At 40.6% G+C, this 17467-nt stretch overlaps 1 protein-coding gene across 4 annotated transcripts in view; it reads right to left on the bottom strand.

The window, feature by feature from the left end:
• nin (ninein (GSK3B interacting protein)) overlaps positions 1-17467 on the bottom strand; it is a 138087-nt gene that overhangs the window by 110604 nt on the left and 10016 nt on the right. For all 4 annotated transcript variants that reach the window (XM_086003159.1, XM_086003158.1, XM_086003160.1 and 1 more), the window contains exons 2-3: positions 13302-13508; positions 403-496 (exon numbers count right to left, since the gene is read on the bottom strand). In XM_086003159.1, coding sequence (XP_085859285.1) covers positions 403-496; positions 13302-13484 — 277 coding nt within the window. In that variant the 5' untranslated portion in view covers positions 13485-13508. The remainder of the gene's footprint in view (positions 1-402; positions 497-13301; positions 13509-17467) is intronic.

Consider the following 17467-nt stretch of genomic DNA (forward strand, 5'->3'; position numbering starts at 1 on the left):
GCAAGTGCTATAGTGCAGGCTGAGTGTTCCTTCATATAAACCAAGTGTAAACCCTATAGCACCTATTTCAGAAAAATTGTCACGCTATGTTAAATTATGCCCTTGGGATAAAAATCACTTGCATGCACACAGAACAGGGATCATTGTCTGCCAGTGCGGTATACCACTGAAAGGCTAATAGTCCCACTTGTGCAACAAAAATGTATGCTGTTTTTCAGTTTTCCAATATTTGGCCTTGTGGGAGGCAACAGTCTTTGAAAACTGCACTTAAATCAATCGCATGGAAGGTTTTATTCCATGATCACATTGCTTTTGAAAATCTGTAAGCTTGGAACAGAGCGCATGCGTCTTACTAAGATATACCTTATGACTCTAAAATTGTAGTCTCTTTGTTCCACCTACCTAGTTCTTGATAACTGTCGTCGCCTGAGAAATTCCCTTCAATGGTAGTTGACAAAATAAAGATTAATGCCTCTTTAAATTGTTCAAAATGTACCTGAAAAACATTATAGAAATGATGAAAGGTGTTAAATTGATAAATTAAAAAGGGAAGCCAGTTACAAATACTTATTAAGTACAGATCTGAGAATACCACAAAGTGGTGAGGTGCAGATTTGACACCTCCACACTTCTCTGATATCTAAGTTTACCATACAATGTTGTCCCCAAAGTAAAGTGCACCATAGGATGCACTTTGAAAGGGGGGGGGGGGGGTGGCAATAAGAGAAAATTGCTGACATGAGGTTTTCTTGAGGAAAGAAGATATAAAATGGTTGCACACTTTTAAAACCAAATTTAAACGAGGGAGAAATAACCAGGACAACACTCACTTTTTTTGCGAATGTTTTGGGTTCTTCATCTAAGATAGCTTCTTCTGTTGGTTACTTTATGAGTAGATCTCTTAAAGGCTAACAAATGTCACAACTTTACAATAGGGGCCAACACACATTTAAATAAAAGCTACGACCTGTACATTTAAGCCATTTATTGGTACTACTGCTAAAACAGTATCATGTGCAGTTTCCCAACTATTTGCGAGCAAAATGTCAAGTACACAATCAGTAGAGTTTTTTTTAAATCTTAATGTTACAGTGAAAACTTTAGCTTTTGGGAAGCAGATTTATCAGAGCTAAGCTGATGTTGCATATTATGTCAGTTTAAAACAGCCTAATGTGACTTTCTGAATTTCATTTACAACAGTATGTGCTGAACAAGTATACCACACAGTAAAAAAGATGTAATGAAGTTGCCGCTTGACAATGAACTGCTAAGGAAACGACCTTTGATCTTTCTCAGAGCGGTAACCCACATGGTTGGGATGAAACCCTGGAAGAACCACCCTAGAAATCGCTGCTGATTACTGTGCAAAAGAGTTTTGCAAAGTTATTGCTAAATAAAATAAAAATACACCATATTGTGTTGAAGGTAAAATGTAGATTACCTAGACACAAATGGGACCAGTTTTCCAACTTGTCTCAGAGATCTCAGTATTAGTTAGATTACTGTATTTAAAAAAAAAAGTTAGATCCAATGATCAATTTTGCTAAAGAATAAAAATAGCTTCATACTAATAAGACCAGACAGAGTAAACTTGCCCGATTACTATGACAAGGGCAAGCCGATTCCCATTCACTGGCATTTAAGCTCCTTTAAAACGCAACACGTGCAGCTGGTTTACGGAGATAACAGGAACCTGATGAAGTAATGAATAAGCTGGAGTTTGTTCAGAATCACGTCAACTGTGTACTGTGTAAGATACTAAACACACATTGAACCAGAAAGCTGTAACATCTTATGATGGTTTAAGGTATCGGAATACAATTGTTCTGGTAATCACTAGAATATTTTGGTTACTGAGTAATCATCTGGCTCAGCTCCATAAGCAGTATTTGAAATGAAAGAATATCATTGGATCCCGCTGTCATTAGACAAGGCTAGTTTACTTTTATCCTGTAAATTGTCATTTCACTGGAGACACCATATTATACAACATCTCTGTATCATGCAATGAATATAACATCTTAGCTCCAGTGTGTTCTATAATAGAGTATTAGGACTTCCTTAATGCATTTTGAACAGTTCAATAAAGCGTAGCCTAGCCTTTTAATCTAGGTTACAGACCACTAACAAGGTCAACTAACAGGACACAGCCCATGACATCAAATCACTGATCCAATCTTCTTCAGAGACGACAGCAGATGTTGCATGACCAGGGAAAAGACCATACTTCAGCAGTATGCCCTGCCTTCAAAAAAGGGGTAAACACTCCTACTGTGTATTTTTGTTTTACTGAAAAGGAATGCCCATTGTTGGGCAAAGTCAGACCATCTCCTGGGCTTTGCAGTGTGTAATTCTGTGTATTCACTGTGTAATGTATTCACTCAGTGGCTGCATCACCAAAACGTGGGTCTGAAACACGAGCAGCTGCACAGTGACAGATGGCTCCTACTACAACAGGAAGCAATTTCACTAGCAACATTTCTAAATAAACTCAAGCAGATTACTTCATAGACCAGAAAGGGGCTGGTTGAGTAGAGTCACGCAGACATTTCGCGATACGGGATTTTTCGCTCCTATTTGAGAACAGCTACAGGAGCTTGAGCAAACAATTTTTGTAGAGTAACTTTTACTCCGAGTAAAAAGTATCAAAGTACAGCTTTGCAAATTAATCAGTGGGTAAATGTACGACAATAGTCAATCTCAGTTGAAGGAACTGTGGAGTGCTACCTTGGCCTCAGCACCCGGACTAGGGAGGGGAAAGCCATCCAGGGATTCCTGCTCCTGACTGCTAAGCCAGTGACTCCGACTGCAAAATTCAACTGTACACCGATAAGTACAATATGTGATATGCAATCCAATAGTCAAATAGCTCAAATCTAGGCTCACACATAGAAGAACTGATAGTTTATTGGAATATTGAAGGGTTGCCAGAATATATGGAACCACACACTATCATGAGGGTTAGCACCTTCAGGAGAGAATAATAGAAATGGGAAGAAAATTGGGATTTTACATCAAGGAGTGCACACTGAAACTATAGAGAATAAGCTCAGTTTAAATTTACTATTGAATACTATTTGGCTTTATTAGCCTCATTCTATAAGGAACCCAAATGTAAACTTTTAAGGGGTTGTTTAAACATAAATTGTAGCACACTGTTCCTATATTGGTTATGCTACCCTGGAGAAAAGAGTATAAAGACACTTTCACTGATCTGTATGAATAAAAGAACAGATTTAAGGAACAGCCAAGCCTTTTGCGAATAATACAACTTCCACCTGGCTTCTTATTCCCTTTTTGTTATTCTCCTTTCCAGCGGGCCAGCTGTTAATGGGGGTTGGGATTGTACTTTTATGTCTGTGGGAGCAGCTGCCCTCTCTGATATACCACAATTGTGCTGATGATAGTGGACCACCTTGTAATCTGCACAAAAGATTCAAACAGAATTTAATCAGACTGCAGCTAAACCGGCCCTTTCTTCAAAAAAATCATATAGTAATCCAGCACTATTCCGACTCGGAGTGGGGATAACTTGCCCAGCATTTACTCTATATATCTGGGTTTTTTTTTAAACTTCTATGCTGAATTTGTTGGAACAAACATTCAGTTCTTCATTCTCCAAATAAATGAAATGAGCGAATTTAGATCTTCTGATTGGTGTTAGAAGCCTCAGGTTGGATAAAAGCCTCAGGTTGGATAAAAATTAAGAGGTCCGTATTTGGTGCGTACAGAGTAATCCCACTCGTACACAATATTTACAGGGACAGGGGCAATACCTGAAGTAAATAATACCAGGAACAAGAGTTCACTAAGCCAGCCAATTTGTAACGGGTAAAATTAATTTCAAAGGAGGCATTGCTCTGCAGGTGTACAAATCTATTACACCATGGACTTGTGGCAGGCTTGATAAGGTTAGGGATAACACACCGAAAATCAATAAAGAACACAACCAAGTCAGAAGGGCCATGTGGATATCAGTTTTACAGCACAACCCATCTCTTAATTTCCCTTTCCCCCCTCCCACACACACACGCATTATAATATATATATATATATAATATAAATAAATATATGAGAGAGAGAGAGAGAAATATATAGAGAGATACAGATATATATTTATTTTCTAAATATTAACCTGACAAATAACACCTACATCCACTAAGCATTTACTACAATTCTAGTTTATGACTGCCCTCAATTTGTATACAACACTGAAATGTCATTCACATTTATCACAGCTAATATCCAATTCTATTCACACCAACATTTTGCAATTACAGAAGAGACAATGCTATCAATCTTGTGCTTCACTTAAAACAAGTGGATTCATACAGTTACATTTTAATAGAGGTATGTTGCATAGCAACGATTAATAGATTGGGACAAGATCGCTATATATAATAGGATTTTCATGATGTTAGTGCACATTAATTGAGTTTTCCATGACGCAAGTAGTAGATGTAAAGTGGAAGAAGGGAGATAAGGAAGACGCCATTACATTTAACATATTTGCAAATAAAATACTTAAAAGTTTAAATTCTGCTGTTGATACAGTAACATTATGAGGGTTTTACTGTCAAGCAAATAAGACTCACTATAATGGGAGTAGGGTTCACTTTAAGGATTTCAGTCATTTGTACCTCCATCATATTTAAAGGTGCTTTATCATTTGCTAAGAGCTCCTGGGGGAAGTGGTGATCACAGTGAGACTCATTACCCTGTGGCCTGCTCTCCCCTGTTTGTGTTACCAAGTTCCTCTGCTCCAGTTGGAAGCTGACTTGGAATTCTCACTGCTGAAAGTGAGGGAATCTGATTTCACACTTTTACTTTAAACAGAAAATCAACTGCAATTTGCAAGGCCCAGGAAAATCTTTACACTTGCAACTGATGGCAAGAAAACCACTCGTTTGCCAACAGCTACACTTTTATTAACAAAAACCTAATAGTGCATTTAGATGCCAGTGTGAAACTAGCACCTTGGGTCAAATTAAATGAGATTCATTTATTGGTTTATGGCTAGTCAGGCTCCAGGTATTTTTACATGTACAGCCAATCTCCCTCCATCAATTGTGCTCAATGGTATAAACAAGCCTAGATCCTTTATTATGGTGGTATCATAAGCTGTGCAAGATGGGTCTTATGCAGCCAGCTGCAACCCAAAAGTAAATTTACCAGGGCTCACTAAAGCTGATGGCTGAGAAGACTTGGTGAAAATGGGTCTTCCTGGCCACTGGCCTTTGCAACCAGATTGCTAGGATTTTCTGTCAGTTGAGCAAAATCCATGCCGAAGTTGTGAGGCTGTGGAATTCACTTCCATAGTTAGTAGCTAAGGCAGAAACTATATCAACATTCAAGATTAGATTGCATAAGTGGAGGAAGGAAAGGTGTTGAAGAGATATGGAAACATGTTGAGTAAATGTGAGTAAAACTATTTGCTCGCATGGAGGGTAAATGCTGACATGGACTGGTGGGGCCGAATGGCCTGTTTCCGTGTTATAATTTCAATGTATTTCCATGAACCAGTGCTACTAATACAGATCCTGGTACAATGTAGCAACAGCTGGAGAACTGTGCATTAGACAGGCCTGTCAACTTTGGGACCTGTATTCGAAGCCAAAGATAAAAGTCTTAAGATAAAAGCCTTCTGAGTGTACAGGTACTATTTGAAATGAGGTTGGGCAACCTTAATCCAGTTGCTAGTGGGCATCAGCCCTACAGCACAAAATGGTTTCTAATTCAGCACTAACTGCAATCTCACTCAGAGAGGCCACAGGGTGGCTAGTGTGGGAAATTGAAAGAAAATGTCACAGTGGTGCAACGGGGGAGATTTTGAGAGGTTGGGGCTTAGGTATGTTGTTGAATAGAGGGAGCTTTACGCTGCATTTGGCGATGCTATACTTGATCTAGAAGGGAACATGGGAAGCAATCCATTTTCCAGCACTAATATCCTTCAGCTTGGTACATGCAAGTGAGGAAACTTGAAAACTTGAATTATAAGTTCACAAAAAATGTGGGTCTACTTTTGCTGTCAAGATAAGGGGGTTGGCTTGAGCACAACTCAAACTACAGAGGTGCTAAACATAAAAGTATCTTTTAAAGATATTCTCTTGCCTCCAAATTCGAGAGTACCAGCAGTACCATAAGTGCAGTTTATTTAAAATATGTTACCAACTATTCCAATCGCAAATGGAAATAGCTGAGTGAACAATCATTTTACTTGCTTTGGTACAGTGTTAAAAGGAATAATGGGAGGTAATCTAAAAATGTACAGCTCTTCAGTTTGGAGAATGTTGCCTGCATGGCTGCAAGAGGCACAACACTTCCAGATGTAAACAAGAGGCCTCATACCCTCAAAAAGGGAAAAATAATTGATTAGTAATCAATGAAGTACCAGTAGTGTACTAGAAGAGCACAAATTCATGAAAAAGAAATGTGTATTTTCTTGAGAAAATTAGCACCTTTTAGCTTTTACGGAGATTACCCTGAAGTAAAATCAATCCACAGCAAACATGCCATTTTACCACAGGCTAAAAGGGCAAAAAAAAACAGAAAGAGTTCAGAAACAGGATGCAGTGATCAATAACGACATATCACAACTTGATCTTGTGCCATGGTGTTGCACTTTTCTTGAGCACCATAATAACTCCAATTTTTAAGTGTTCTCAATACTTCCGTACAAAAAACAAAGTTCTTAACTGTTTCTCCCTTCACAGATGCTGCCTGACCTGCTGAGTATCTCCAGCATTTTCTGATTTTAACCCCATGCAGGTTTCGGACAGGCTGGAGGGGTGGGGAACAGGCGAATGCTAAACGTACTCGCTGGCCTAAGTTTCAGGCCTGCGATATTTTAACTCTTGGGCCTCATTTAAATGTTGCTTGCCCACTTTCTGCTCAGAACAGACTGAAAAAGGCGCAGAGCAGCGGTTGGCAGGGAAAGACGAGGCAGCCCTCGATTGCCCACGGTTTGCGGATAAGGGGGTTTTGGGAGGGTAGCGTAGGGCCAGGGAGAGTGTGGGGCACGAGAGGCCACGACTTTCCTTGTGTGGCCTGGAGAAGCACTCTTGCTTTATACTTAGCTTGAGAGGGCATCTTCATCCTTCCCACCAGTGCTGTCCTACTTCAGCCTGGCAGGAAAGCCAATTGTGCCTTCCCCACTCAAATGCAATTGGGGTCTTATGACTCCTATGTGCATAAATTCATGAGGCTCCAGTCTGCTTTATGTAGGCATCTCATCTGCCTGCAAAATCCTGCAGGTTCAAATTGAAAATGGCATAAAAGGGTTGAGTTCAGAGCGGTAAGTAATCTGCTCATTTTTAACTGCCCAACCGATCGGTTTCCACCAGGCAGGTAGGGTTAAAATTGACCCCAAAGTCTCCATTAGTGAGGTTACATAACATGGCACAATATTACTGATGGGCAACATTAATCCCTTTAACAGCTTTGATTTATGTGCATTGCAGCTTTGACACAAATGCCTTTGGGACAGCATTAACCTATATTTAGATTTGCATTGCATTATTGATTCTTTGCCAAATCAATAAAGAGAACATATACAAAGTATATTTATTTATTTAGAATGCCACCATTGGTGCTTTCTTTCAAGCGAACTGTAAATGAATCACACTGGAAGTTGGGCAATCTGAGCTGGAGCAGTCGATGGAACACTATGAGTTGCCAAGGTGTCACCTTGAATAGGTGGTAGTACTCACACCTCTGAGTCAGAAGGTTGTGGATTCAAGCCGCACTCCAGGATTTGGGCACACAATCTAGGCTGACATTTGTTGAATGTGTTGTCTTTCAGATGAAACATTAAATTAAGGTATCTAGTTTAATCTAGTTTGCCATCTACTATCCTGGTACTCGCATGATACAACAATAATGAAGTTGTTGACTAATCATGGCAATCAATCACTATCAGTTAATCTACAAGAGACCCAGACATGAGGCGAGGAAAACCCCCAATGGTGGAGAGGTTTGCGAACCATAGGTCCAAAGTCACCCTTTCCTCCCTAGCATGCTACACTTCCCATATGTCATGTCTCAAATTACTCATATTACTAACTGTATAGGCTCACATATGAAGGATAGTCACTTGGATGAAATACTGGAAAGCTACCAGCACCTGAAGGATGTACTCCAGCATGAATCAATACATTCATGAGGCAAAGAGAGAGCAACACGTTCTTAACTTTACATGTTATTTATTTGCTTTCTTTTTGGTAATGTCTTCAAACTCTGTTGTACAATATAAAAAATACAAATTCTGAAAACAGTAAAAAAAGCTTTCCAGTGCTTAAAGTGTTAACACTGCACTGAATCCCTGTGTTGGTACAGTTCCAGCATCTGTAGCTGTGCATAGCCATTAAGTCAATACATAATACGTAACTTAAGAGAATGAAATCTTATACTAATGCTATCAGTCAGTAAACACAGAGTTTATGTTTTACGGAAAAGGCTGAACAATGATAGTTCTGTGCCACTCCAGGATCAGTATCCCTTTAACTAATAATGGACTACCAAACACTCAAAGGCTTGAGGTGTGACAACTGAAAGCAAACTTTATGCCAACGTTACATCTGGTGAAGGTAACTATTTGTTTACTGTGGTACCTAGTGAGCTCTCCATAGTGACGAGTGGCTTGGTAAAACTGACCTTTGCACTGAATCATAGATGTACCAGATGTACCTTTAGAATCTTAGCTGTTTACTGAATGTGGGTGATCAGGACCTTTAGATAGTCATTTCACATTTGATGGTTTGACCAATTTGTGTTCTTTTTAATTTACATTTTTGTACTGAAACAAATAAACCACAAAAGGCAGATAAAACTGAAAAGTAGCACAAAATGAACTTTCTATCTTTCAAGATGTATGATTAGTTAATAAGGAAAGCTAGTGACTTCAATTAATTATTTATATTGAGTAGTAAATAATTAATTATAAGCATGGGGGAAGGGATGAATATACATAAAAGGACTATCAACAACAGTCTCTGGGTGCAGCTAAAGTGACGACAGGAGCAAAATTGATTAGAATCTTCCAGCTTTTACATGTGAGAGTTTTTTTGTTTCCACTTTTATTGTTGTGCTACTTCCTTATCTTCTATCAGTTAGCTCCACTGCATCCCCACATTCTCAGCTGTGATGGTGAGACAGTCCTGCCTGCAGGTACCTGTACTGACAGAATCAATGTCCTTTTTACTCAACCTTCCAGGAAACATTCACAAACAATATGAAATGGGATTCTCCTCCTGCCCCAGATCCCACTTTCCTCTGATCGATCCGAAGTACAATCAACGGTTGAGATTGGGATTTGGTTTCCTACTCATGATAACTATTGGCCCACCTCTCTATCTAGGCTTGAGGGATGTCTGTCCATGGAACCCCAACAAGAGTTAGCACCTTCAGGAGAAGGGAGGAGATTAAAGCACATAACTTGAAAAGGCTATCTGCCCGGTCAAACATTCCTTCCACAGACCGCGTACAAGCCACTCTATCAGGGACTCTAGATTAAATATTTTACCCTCCGAGGAAAGATTCTGTGAAGTTTCTGCCTTCCTCCCAATCATACATGAAGCAAAACTCCAGTGCACCCTCTAACCTTGCATTTCTATATTGCATATTCTAAACAAAGGAGGATTTTTCTGAAATATCAATCTTAAGCTCTAAAAAAAAATTAGGTATAAAATATTAAGAAATGGTAACCAAAATACTGTTTTTTTTAACAATGTCACATCACACGGAAATGTGCGTATTAACCAAGTCTGGCAATAGGGGTATTTCTTTTGTTCAGTACACGGAGTTAAAATGTAATTGGGTTCCTGTGAGAAATCTGTTGTGGTCCATAAATTAGACAGCTGTAAACTGTTCAACAGAAGTGAATCAAACCATTCTAAACATGCATTACAAGAAAAGGTTCTGCCCGGACGATTATGGTTTGCTTCTTCAAAGATTTGTTACTAGCAACCTAACGGTTGCTTTGGTAAAGCCAGCATGAGACTGAGCCATACAGATCAGAAGATCGCAAGTTCGATTTCTGATCTTTCTGAGTCTGCTGATCTCAACCAGGGTGACAGCTGATATCTTTTAATTGGCTTCAAAACTCTTGGGCTGAAATGGGAAAAAATAAACAGCTAGAGTTCCCACTCATCATCACAATTCACTGACCCCTGCTGGAAAGAGTGTGCGTGGATGTCGGGCGGAGACAGGATTGGGCTCATCAGTGATGTCAATGGTCAAACATCCTGCCACCACTCATTATCAAAGCTCACACGTAAAGAATAGACCGAGGTACCGGAAGGTGATAGAGTGTTCATGTAACTGTACCCCAGCAGGACTCAATAGCTTCATGACAGTTGAGAAAAAAGGGGATAAATATAGCAAGAAAAAAAAGCATCAACAGATTTGTTATTGAATAAACACAAATGTCAATAGCAGGACTGCAGTTTTCAGTACAAATCAAAGAAAAAGAACATTTCCCAGTGGAGTATTTCTCTCAGCATCTGTTGCAGTAAATTCTCTGCAGAGTTTATATGGTGTAAGAATATTTGCACCTCCTCCAAACAGACCTCCAGCCTCACACCAGGATGACTTAAACCCCAGATCCCTTTTGCTCACCACATGCCCATCATTCCATCCCTGTGTCATGCCAGATCACAGCGTCCTCCTGGGCGCAAAGGTGAAATGAGAGATACCACAAAATATTGGCTGAAAGTCACTACAAATGCAAATCTGCAGCCCAAATCATAAATTGAGCTAGGACAAAATTTATAATAAATCACTTTTAAATGGAGGTTGGGGGGGGGGGGGCGTGAGGGACAGGAGAGAATAAGTTTGTCTGGAACATTATGGCATCATAGATCGTGAAAGAAAAGAGCACTATTTCAAATTATGCTGTATAATTAAAATGAAATTTCACACAATATTTAGCAACCAATTATGCAGTTTAGATTCACAACTATTTTTACTGGGGCAGATACATTTTGATGGCCTGCAATTCTCTTTTTCTCTTGAGTAGGTCTGCTGCTTGTTCATGACATTTTCACCTAGTCAAGCTGCGACAGGTTCCAAGGCTCCACTTCCCAACAATGCACCTATTAATCACGCATTGGATTTTACTATTTCTCAATTAAGCAAAGAGGGAACATTTTTGTTCCTTACATCTGATGGGAGTATTCCTCTCACTATCTGTTGTTGCCAAGTTTCTTGAGGTTTATTTTTTACTGTCTTTTTTGAACAGCAATAAATTCGATTTAACATCTACTGAAACCTACACATTTCTTTCTGCAGAATAAGTATTAAACATGAGATGGTACAGTAAACTGCAGTGGTTGAGCACCAAGTACGAAACCCTGCAGATTCTGTAGCAACACAGTTATTCATCAAGCTCTCATACAGAAACAGCTTGCTTGTAAAAGGTCTTTAGAAATTAGTTTCCTATTGGCACATTCAAGGAAAGCTTAAGTCAAGGTCACCTAGGGAAAGTGCAACACGCAGAAGCTCCTTTTAATAATTTCTGGTAAAAATCAACATTTTCTTTGACAATATATACAGTCCTCTTTCTGATCAAGGCCCCACTCTACTGTTTGTTATTATTTATCATGAAGTGCAACCGGTTCAACACTATGTTAAACTGCAACATATGTGCAGAACACAGCTTTACTGCAATAACAACAGAAAATGCTGGAAACACTCAGATGTCCTGTCCAAGTTCAACTGACAGTACTGACTAACTGACCTCAGGCAGCCTTACCAGTCTGTAACTACATGAATCAATCATCTTCTCCTTACTAGACTACTGGATCAGATAAACAATGGGCTAATGTATATATTTGACACCTCATTTATATTGATAAAATCAATGTCATAGCCAAGCCAACATCTCTAATGCTGACCTCCAACAAATGTAAACATGATATATTATGTGCTCCAAAGTGACTTCCCTCTATTTCCTTCCCTTCTCCACAAAATGCCAGTCTTGGCTTCTCCCTTCATTTCTCTCCCCTACACCCTGAGCATTGCTTCCGGATTCTCCCTTTCCTTTCTACCAGCCCCTCACCAAAATATTGCTCCAGAGCTCCTATACATGATTGATGCTGCTCAAGTGATTCCTGCCGCTGTGAATGTGAATGACCTCACAAGTTTCCCACCCCTGCGTAACTGCAGAACCTGTTCCACACTGATTTTCATCCACAAGCATTGGCACGTGGACAATGCCTCAAACTGCAAATAGTTTTCATGTATGACTGAATATATAAATTTCTCCACCTGGGATAAAGTTGTTTTACATATTTACAGCACGGAAACAGGCCATTCGGCCAACACATGTCTCCTCCTACTCTTCTTCATCGAACCCCATCAATATATCCTTTCTCCCTCATGTGTTTATCTAGCTTCCCCTTAAATGCATCTATGCTCTTCGCCTCAACTACTCCCCGTGGTAGCGAGTTCCACATTCTCACCACTCTCTGGATCAAAAAGTTTCTCCTGAATTCTCTATGTGGATTTTAACTCCACAGTGTGTGTCTTTTTGTTCAAGCAGGTTTCCCGCTCGGAGGCCAGGATGATTGTCAGGCTTGGCTCCCTGTTGGGTGGGGAACGCACTGGAGGAGGCAGCAGCCCAGAAGCAGGTAGGGAGCCAGCTGCTGGGATAATGGATACGTGGGGGGTCCAGATCTTGTGGGGAGGTGGCCGCCGATCCCTGGGGGGAGTCTTTGGATGGGGGGGGGGGGGGGGTGGGGGCAGGGGTCCGATGGCAGGCAGGGAGGAAGAAGGTAATCTTGGTGGGCTGGGAAGAAGCACTCCTGCTCCTCCTGACCCACACGCAGTGCTGTAAAGGCACTTATCTTGTCCACAAAGCAGTCCTTGCCTCCCTTTAGATGCCGGGTTTCCTGAGGCCTGGGAAACCTGGTCGGCCAGGGTTAAACCTGAAAGATAGGTTAACCTATGAGGAAAGCAGCCTCATTAATATTGAAATGGCCAATCCACCTCCTGGGAGCAAGTTGGTTGCCCGCCCTGTCCTGCCTCCATTAAAACTGGAAGTGGGCGGATTGGAGGTGGGTTGGGGTCGGTTTTGAGATTTAAAAAATTTTAACATCCCACCCGACACCATTTTTTATGGTTAAAATTACCCCCATAGTTTTACCTTATAGTATCTCAGATGCATCACTGTCAGACAAGAAATAGTAAGAAAGTAAATTATGGCTTTGGTATAAATGGATTGAGGTCATAATCTAATCAACATGATTGAAGTAATTACTTAAAATCATGATGGTTATGACTCTAGAAACCAAAGGTGTCCTTACCCTGCCGGAGAGGTTTCCCTGAAGGAGCGTCTGTAGCAGCACTGGAGCTACCTCTTGTAACTGTAGCATATGACAGAGATCAGTCAGCTCCTCTCGGCCCAGTGACCCAGTGCCTATGGTGTCAAAGCTGTCAAACACCTCTTTCAGCCGTGCCTCATACTTATCTTGCTCTGCTTCATCCATCCCATAGCACACCACGACCACTACCTGTTGAAAAATGAAACAAAGCCTTCAACAACTTTCTGCAAAACCTTCATCAAAAGGTTTTCCTTTTCCCCTCCCCCAAAAGGAACAGTCAGTATTCATGTAAAAGGATTTACAAAAGGCCTTCGATAAAGTACCACATAGTAGACTCATGACTAAGGTCAGAACAAGTAGGGGACACGCCACCGAATGGATAGCAAGCTGGCTACAAAACAGAAAACAGAGAGTAGGAGTAAAGGTAGTCACTCAGACTGGCAAAAGATGGGAAGTGGTGTTCCACAAGGATCGATGCTGGGACCGCTGTTGTTCACCATTTACATAAGTGATTTGGACTCGGGAATCGGAAGTACCATTTCAAAATTTTCGGATGACACCAAATTGGGGGTGTAGTTAATACAGAGGAGGGCTGACAAAATACAGGAAGACATTAATAAACTTGCAGAATGAGCGTTTAATTAACAAATGAACTTCAATATCAATAAGTATAAGGTGGTACATTTTGGTAGGAAGAATAAGGAGGCAACATACTCCTTGGAAAATACATGGGGTAGAGGAGAAGAGGGATCTAGGGGTACAGATACACAAATCACTAAAAGTAGCGATGCAGATGAATAAGGCCATAAAAAAGCAAACCAAGCATTGGGGTATATTTCTAGGCTAGAACTGAAAAGTAGAGAAGTTATGTTGAACTTGCATAGAACCTTGGTTAGACCACACTTGGAGTACTGTGAACAGTTCTGGTCTCCATGTTATAAAAAGGATATAGAAGCTCTGGAGAAGGTGCAAAAAAGATTTACTAGGATGATACCAGAACTGAGGGGTTATACCGGTCAGGAAAGATTGAACAGGCTCGGGCTCTTTTCTCTAGAAAAAAGACTGAGGGGTGACCTGATAGAGGTCTTTAAGACTATGAAAGGGTAGACATAGAGAAGAAGTTTCCACTTGCGGAGGAGGTCAGAACTACGGGCCATAAATATATGATAGTCACTAATAAATCCAATAGGGAATTCAGGAGAAGCTTCTTTACCCAGAGAGTGGTTAGACTGTGCAACTTGCTACCACAGGGAGTAGTTGAGGCGAATAGCATAGATGCATTTAAGGGAAAGCTAGATAAACACATAGGGGAGAAAGGAATAGAAGGAAATAACAACAGAAAATGCTGGAAAAACTCAGCAGGCCAGGCAACATCCGTGGAGAGAAAATAGAGTCAACGTTTCGGGTCAAACCCTTTGTCAAGACTGGAATAGAAGGATATGTTGATTGGGGTTAGATGAGCTAGGGTGGGAGGAGGTTCGTGCGGAGCATAAACACTGACATGGACCTGTTGGCCGGATGGCCTGTTTCTGTGCTGTAAATACTATGTAAAGAGTCAGATTATTTGTATTCTGCATTAACAAGGTTGAACATAAGAACATATAAGACATAGGAGCAGGAGTAGGTCATTTGGCCCCTCGAGCCTGCTCCGCCATTCAATAAGATCATGGTTGATCGGATCTTGGCCTCAACTCCACTTCCCTGCCCGCTCCCCATAACCCTTGACTCCCTTACCATTCAAAAATTTGTCTATCTCAAAATAAATATATTCAATGACCCAGCCTCCACAGCTCTCTGGGGAAGAGAATTCCAAAGATTCACGTCCCTCAGAGAAGAAATTCCTCCTCATTTCCGAATTAAAAGGGTGCCCCTTTATTCTGAAATTATGCCTTCCAGTTCTAGATTCCCCCACGAGGGGAACATCCTCTCTGCATCTACTCTGTCAAGCCCCTTCAGAATCTTATATGTTTCAATAAGATCCCCTCTCATTCTTCTAAACTCCAATGAGTATAGGCCCAACCTTTCTTCATAAGACAACCCCTTCATCTCCGGAATCAACCTCGTGAACCTTCTCTGAAATGCCTCCAATAAGGAGACCAAAACGGTACATAGTACTCCAGGTGTGGTCTCACCAACCTCCTGTACAGTTGTAACATGACTTCCCTACTTTTATACTCCATTCCCTTTGCAATAAAGGCCAACAGTCCATTTGCCTTCCTAATTACTTGCTGTACCTGCATGTTAACTTTTTGTGATTCATGTACAAGGACCCCCAGATCCCTCTGTACCTCAGCATTTTGTAATCTCTCCCCGTTTAAATAATAATTTGCCTTTTTATTTTTCCTACCAAAGTGGATAACCTCGCATTTTCCCACATTAAACTCCATCTGCCAGATTTTTGCCCACTCACTTAGCCTACCTATATCCCTTTGGAGATTCTTTGCATCCTCCACACAATTTGCTTTCCTATCTATCTTTGTATCATCAGCAAATTTGGCTATGTTACACTCAGTCCCTTCATCCAAGTCATTAATATAGATTGTAAATAGTTGAGGCCCCAGCACTGGTCCCTGCGGCACCCCACTAGTTACAGTCTGCCAACCTGAAAATGACCCATTTATCCCGACTCTCTGTTTTCTGTTAGTTAGCCAATCCTCTATCCATGCTAATATATTACCCCCAACACCATGAGCTCTTACCTTGTGTAGTAACCTTTTATGTGGCTGTTGTGTTAAGGGGCTGTGCTGTGTTACTGAGATGTGCTGCTTTTTAAGACTAAGCATAAGGAGCTGTTTTTGTCTGACGAAGGGTCATCGACCTGAAAGGTAAACTCTGTTTCTCTCTCCACAGATGCTGCCTGACCTGCTGAGCATTTGTAGCATTTTCTGTTTTTATTTCAGATTTCCAGCATGCGCATTATTTTGCTTTTGTATGAGCTGTTTTTGTCTTTAGATTCTGGTTGTGAGGAGGGTTGGTGTGTGAACCGGGTGGAAGGATGACCATCCAGTGAACTGCTGTACTCTGCACATGTACCAAAAGACAGATGAATACAATGTTACAGTTCCATTGCATCCTTGAGAATACTAAAAATCTGAAATATTGACGATCAGCCAACTGACAAGATATAGTAGTGGTAATGAGCTGAGTAGATCTAGAATGTTGCAAGTGAAGTCACAGCTTTGACAACAGAAATATATATTTTAAATAATGCAGATGCACTATAAACAAGCAAGCATTAACTTTAATAACCAAAGAAAGGGAAATAAAAACTCTCTGCACCGCCGGATGGTCATCCTTCCACCTGGTTCACACACCAACCCGCCTCACAACCAGAATCTAAAGCCAAAAACAGCTTTTTATGCTTGGTCTTAAAAAGCAGCACGTCTCAGTGACACAGCACAGCCCCTTAACACAACAGCCACTGATTTAAATTTTTGGGGGCATCATCACTTGTGGCCCTGTAAACTTAATTATGTTGCTCTGCAGATTTCATTGTTTCAGTGCTGATATATTTAATGGCCTGCTGGCCAATGACAGCCAAGTAGCTCAGAACCACAAGTACTTGCTAAAAAACAGTACTGCAGCAGCTCGGCTGACTATGCTCTGAAGTGGGATGTGCCGGCTGCTTTCAATTGATATATTAAAACTTACAGCAAATTACATTTCAAAAGATGTAATGTATATACCCCTTACAATTTCTTAAGAGTGACTTTCTTTCTGTAGACTTTGTGTGGCTGTTGCATAAAGGGACTGCCTTTCTGGAAACATTTCTACTGTGCATCTCAGCATGAGGCTTGCTCAGCTGCAGGTAAATATGCCATTAATCGCAATACAAAAAGCTTGTTGGCATCAGCTGGATGCAAACTCACTCCCCACTTGCTGTGTTGATAGGAGAACACACTTAACAGTCATGATTGCATTTATTAATGTCAGAACGGTTTGTTGAGGTTTCCAAATGACACCAGCTGCAACATAATATGGAGCAGGAGACAACACAAAAGAGTCTAAACACTCTTCCGAATATTACTTCAGGAAGCTACGTGACTTAAAGTAAGCTCCTTTACTTTCAACATATAAGGATAACAAGCTTCCGTGCACAATATCACCTCTGTTACTAATTCCCAAGTATAGATGTGTGAGATATAATC

The sequence above is a fragment of the Somniosus microcephalus genome, chromosome 12 (assembly GCF_052327205.1).
Source record: "Somniosus microcephalus isolate GS21.2 chromosome 12, FLI_Smic_1.0, whole genome shotgun sequence".
In the NCBI taxonomy this organism is placed as follows: Eukaryota; Metazoa; Chordata; class Chondrichthyes; order Squaliformes; family Somniosidae; genus Somniosus; species Somniosus microcephalus.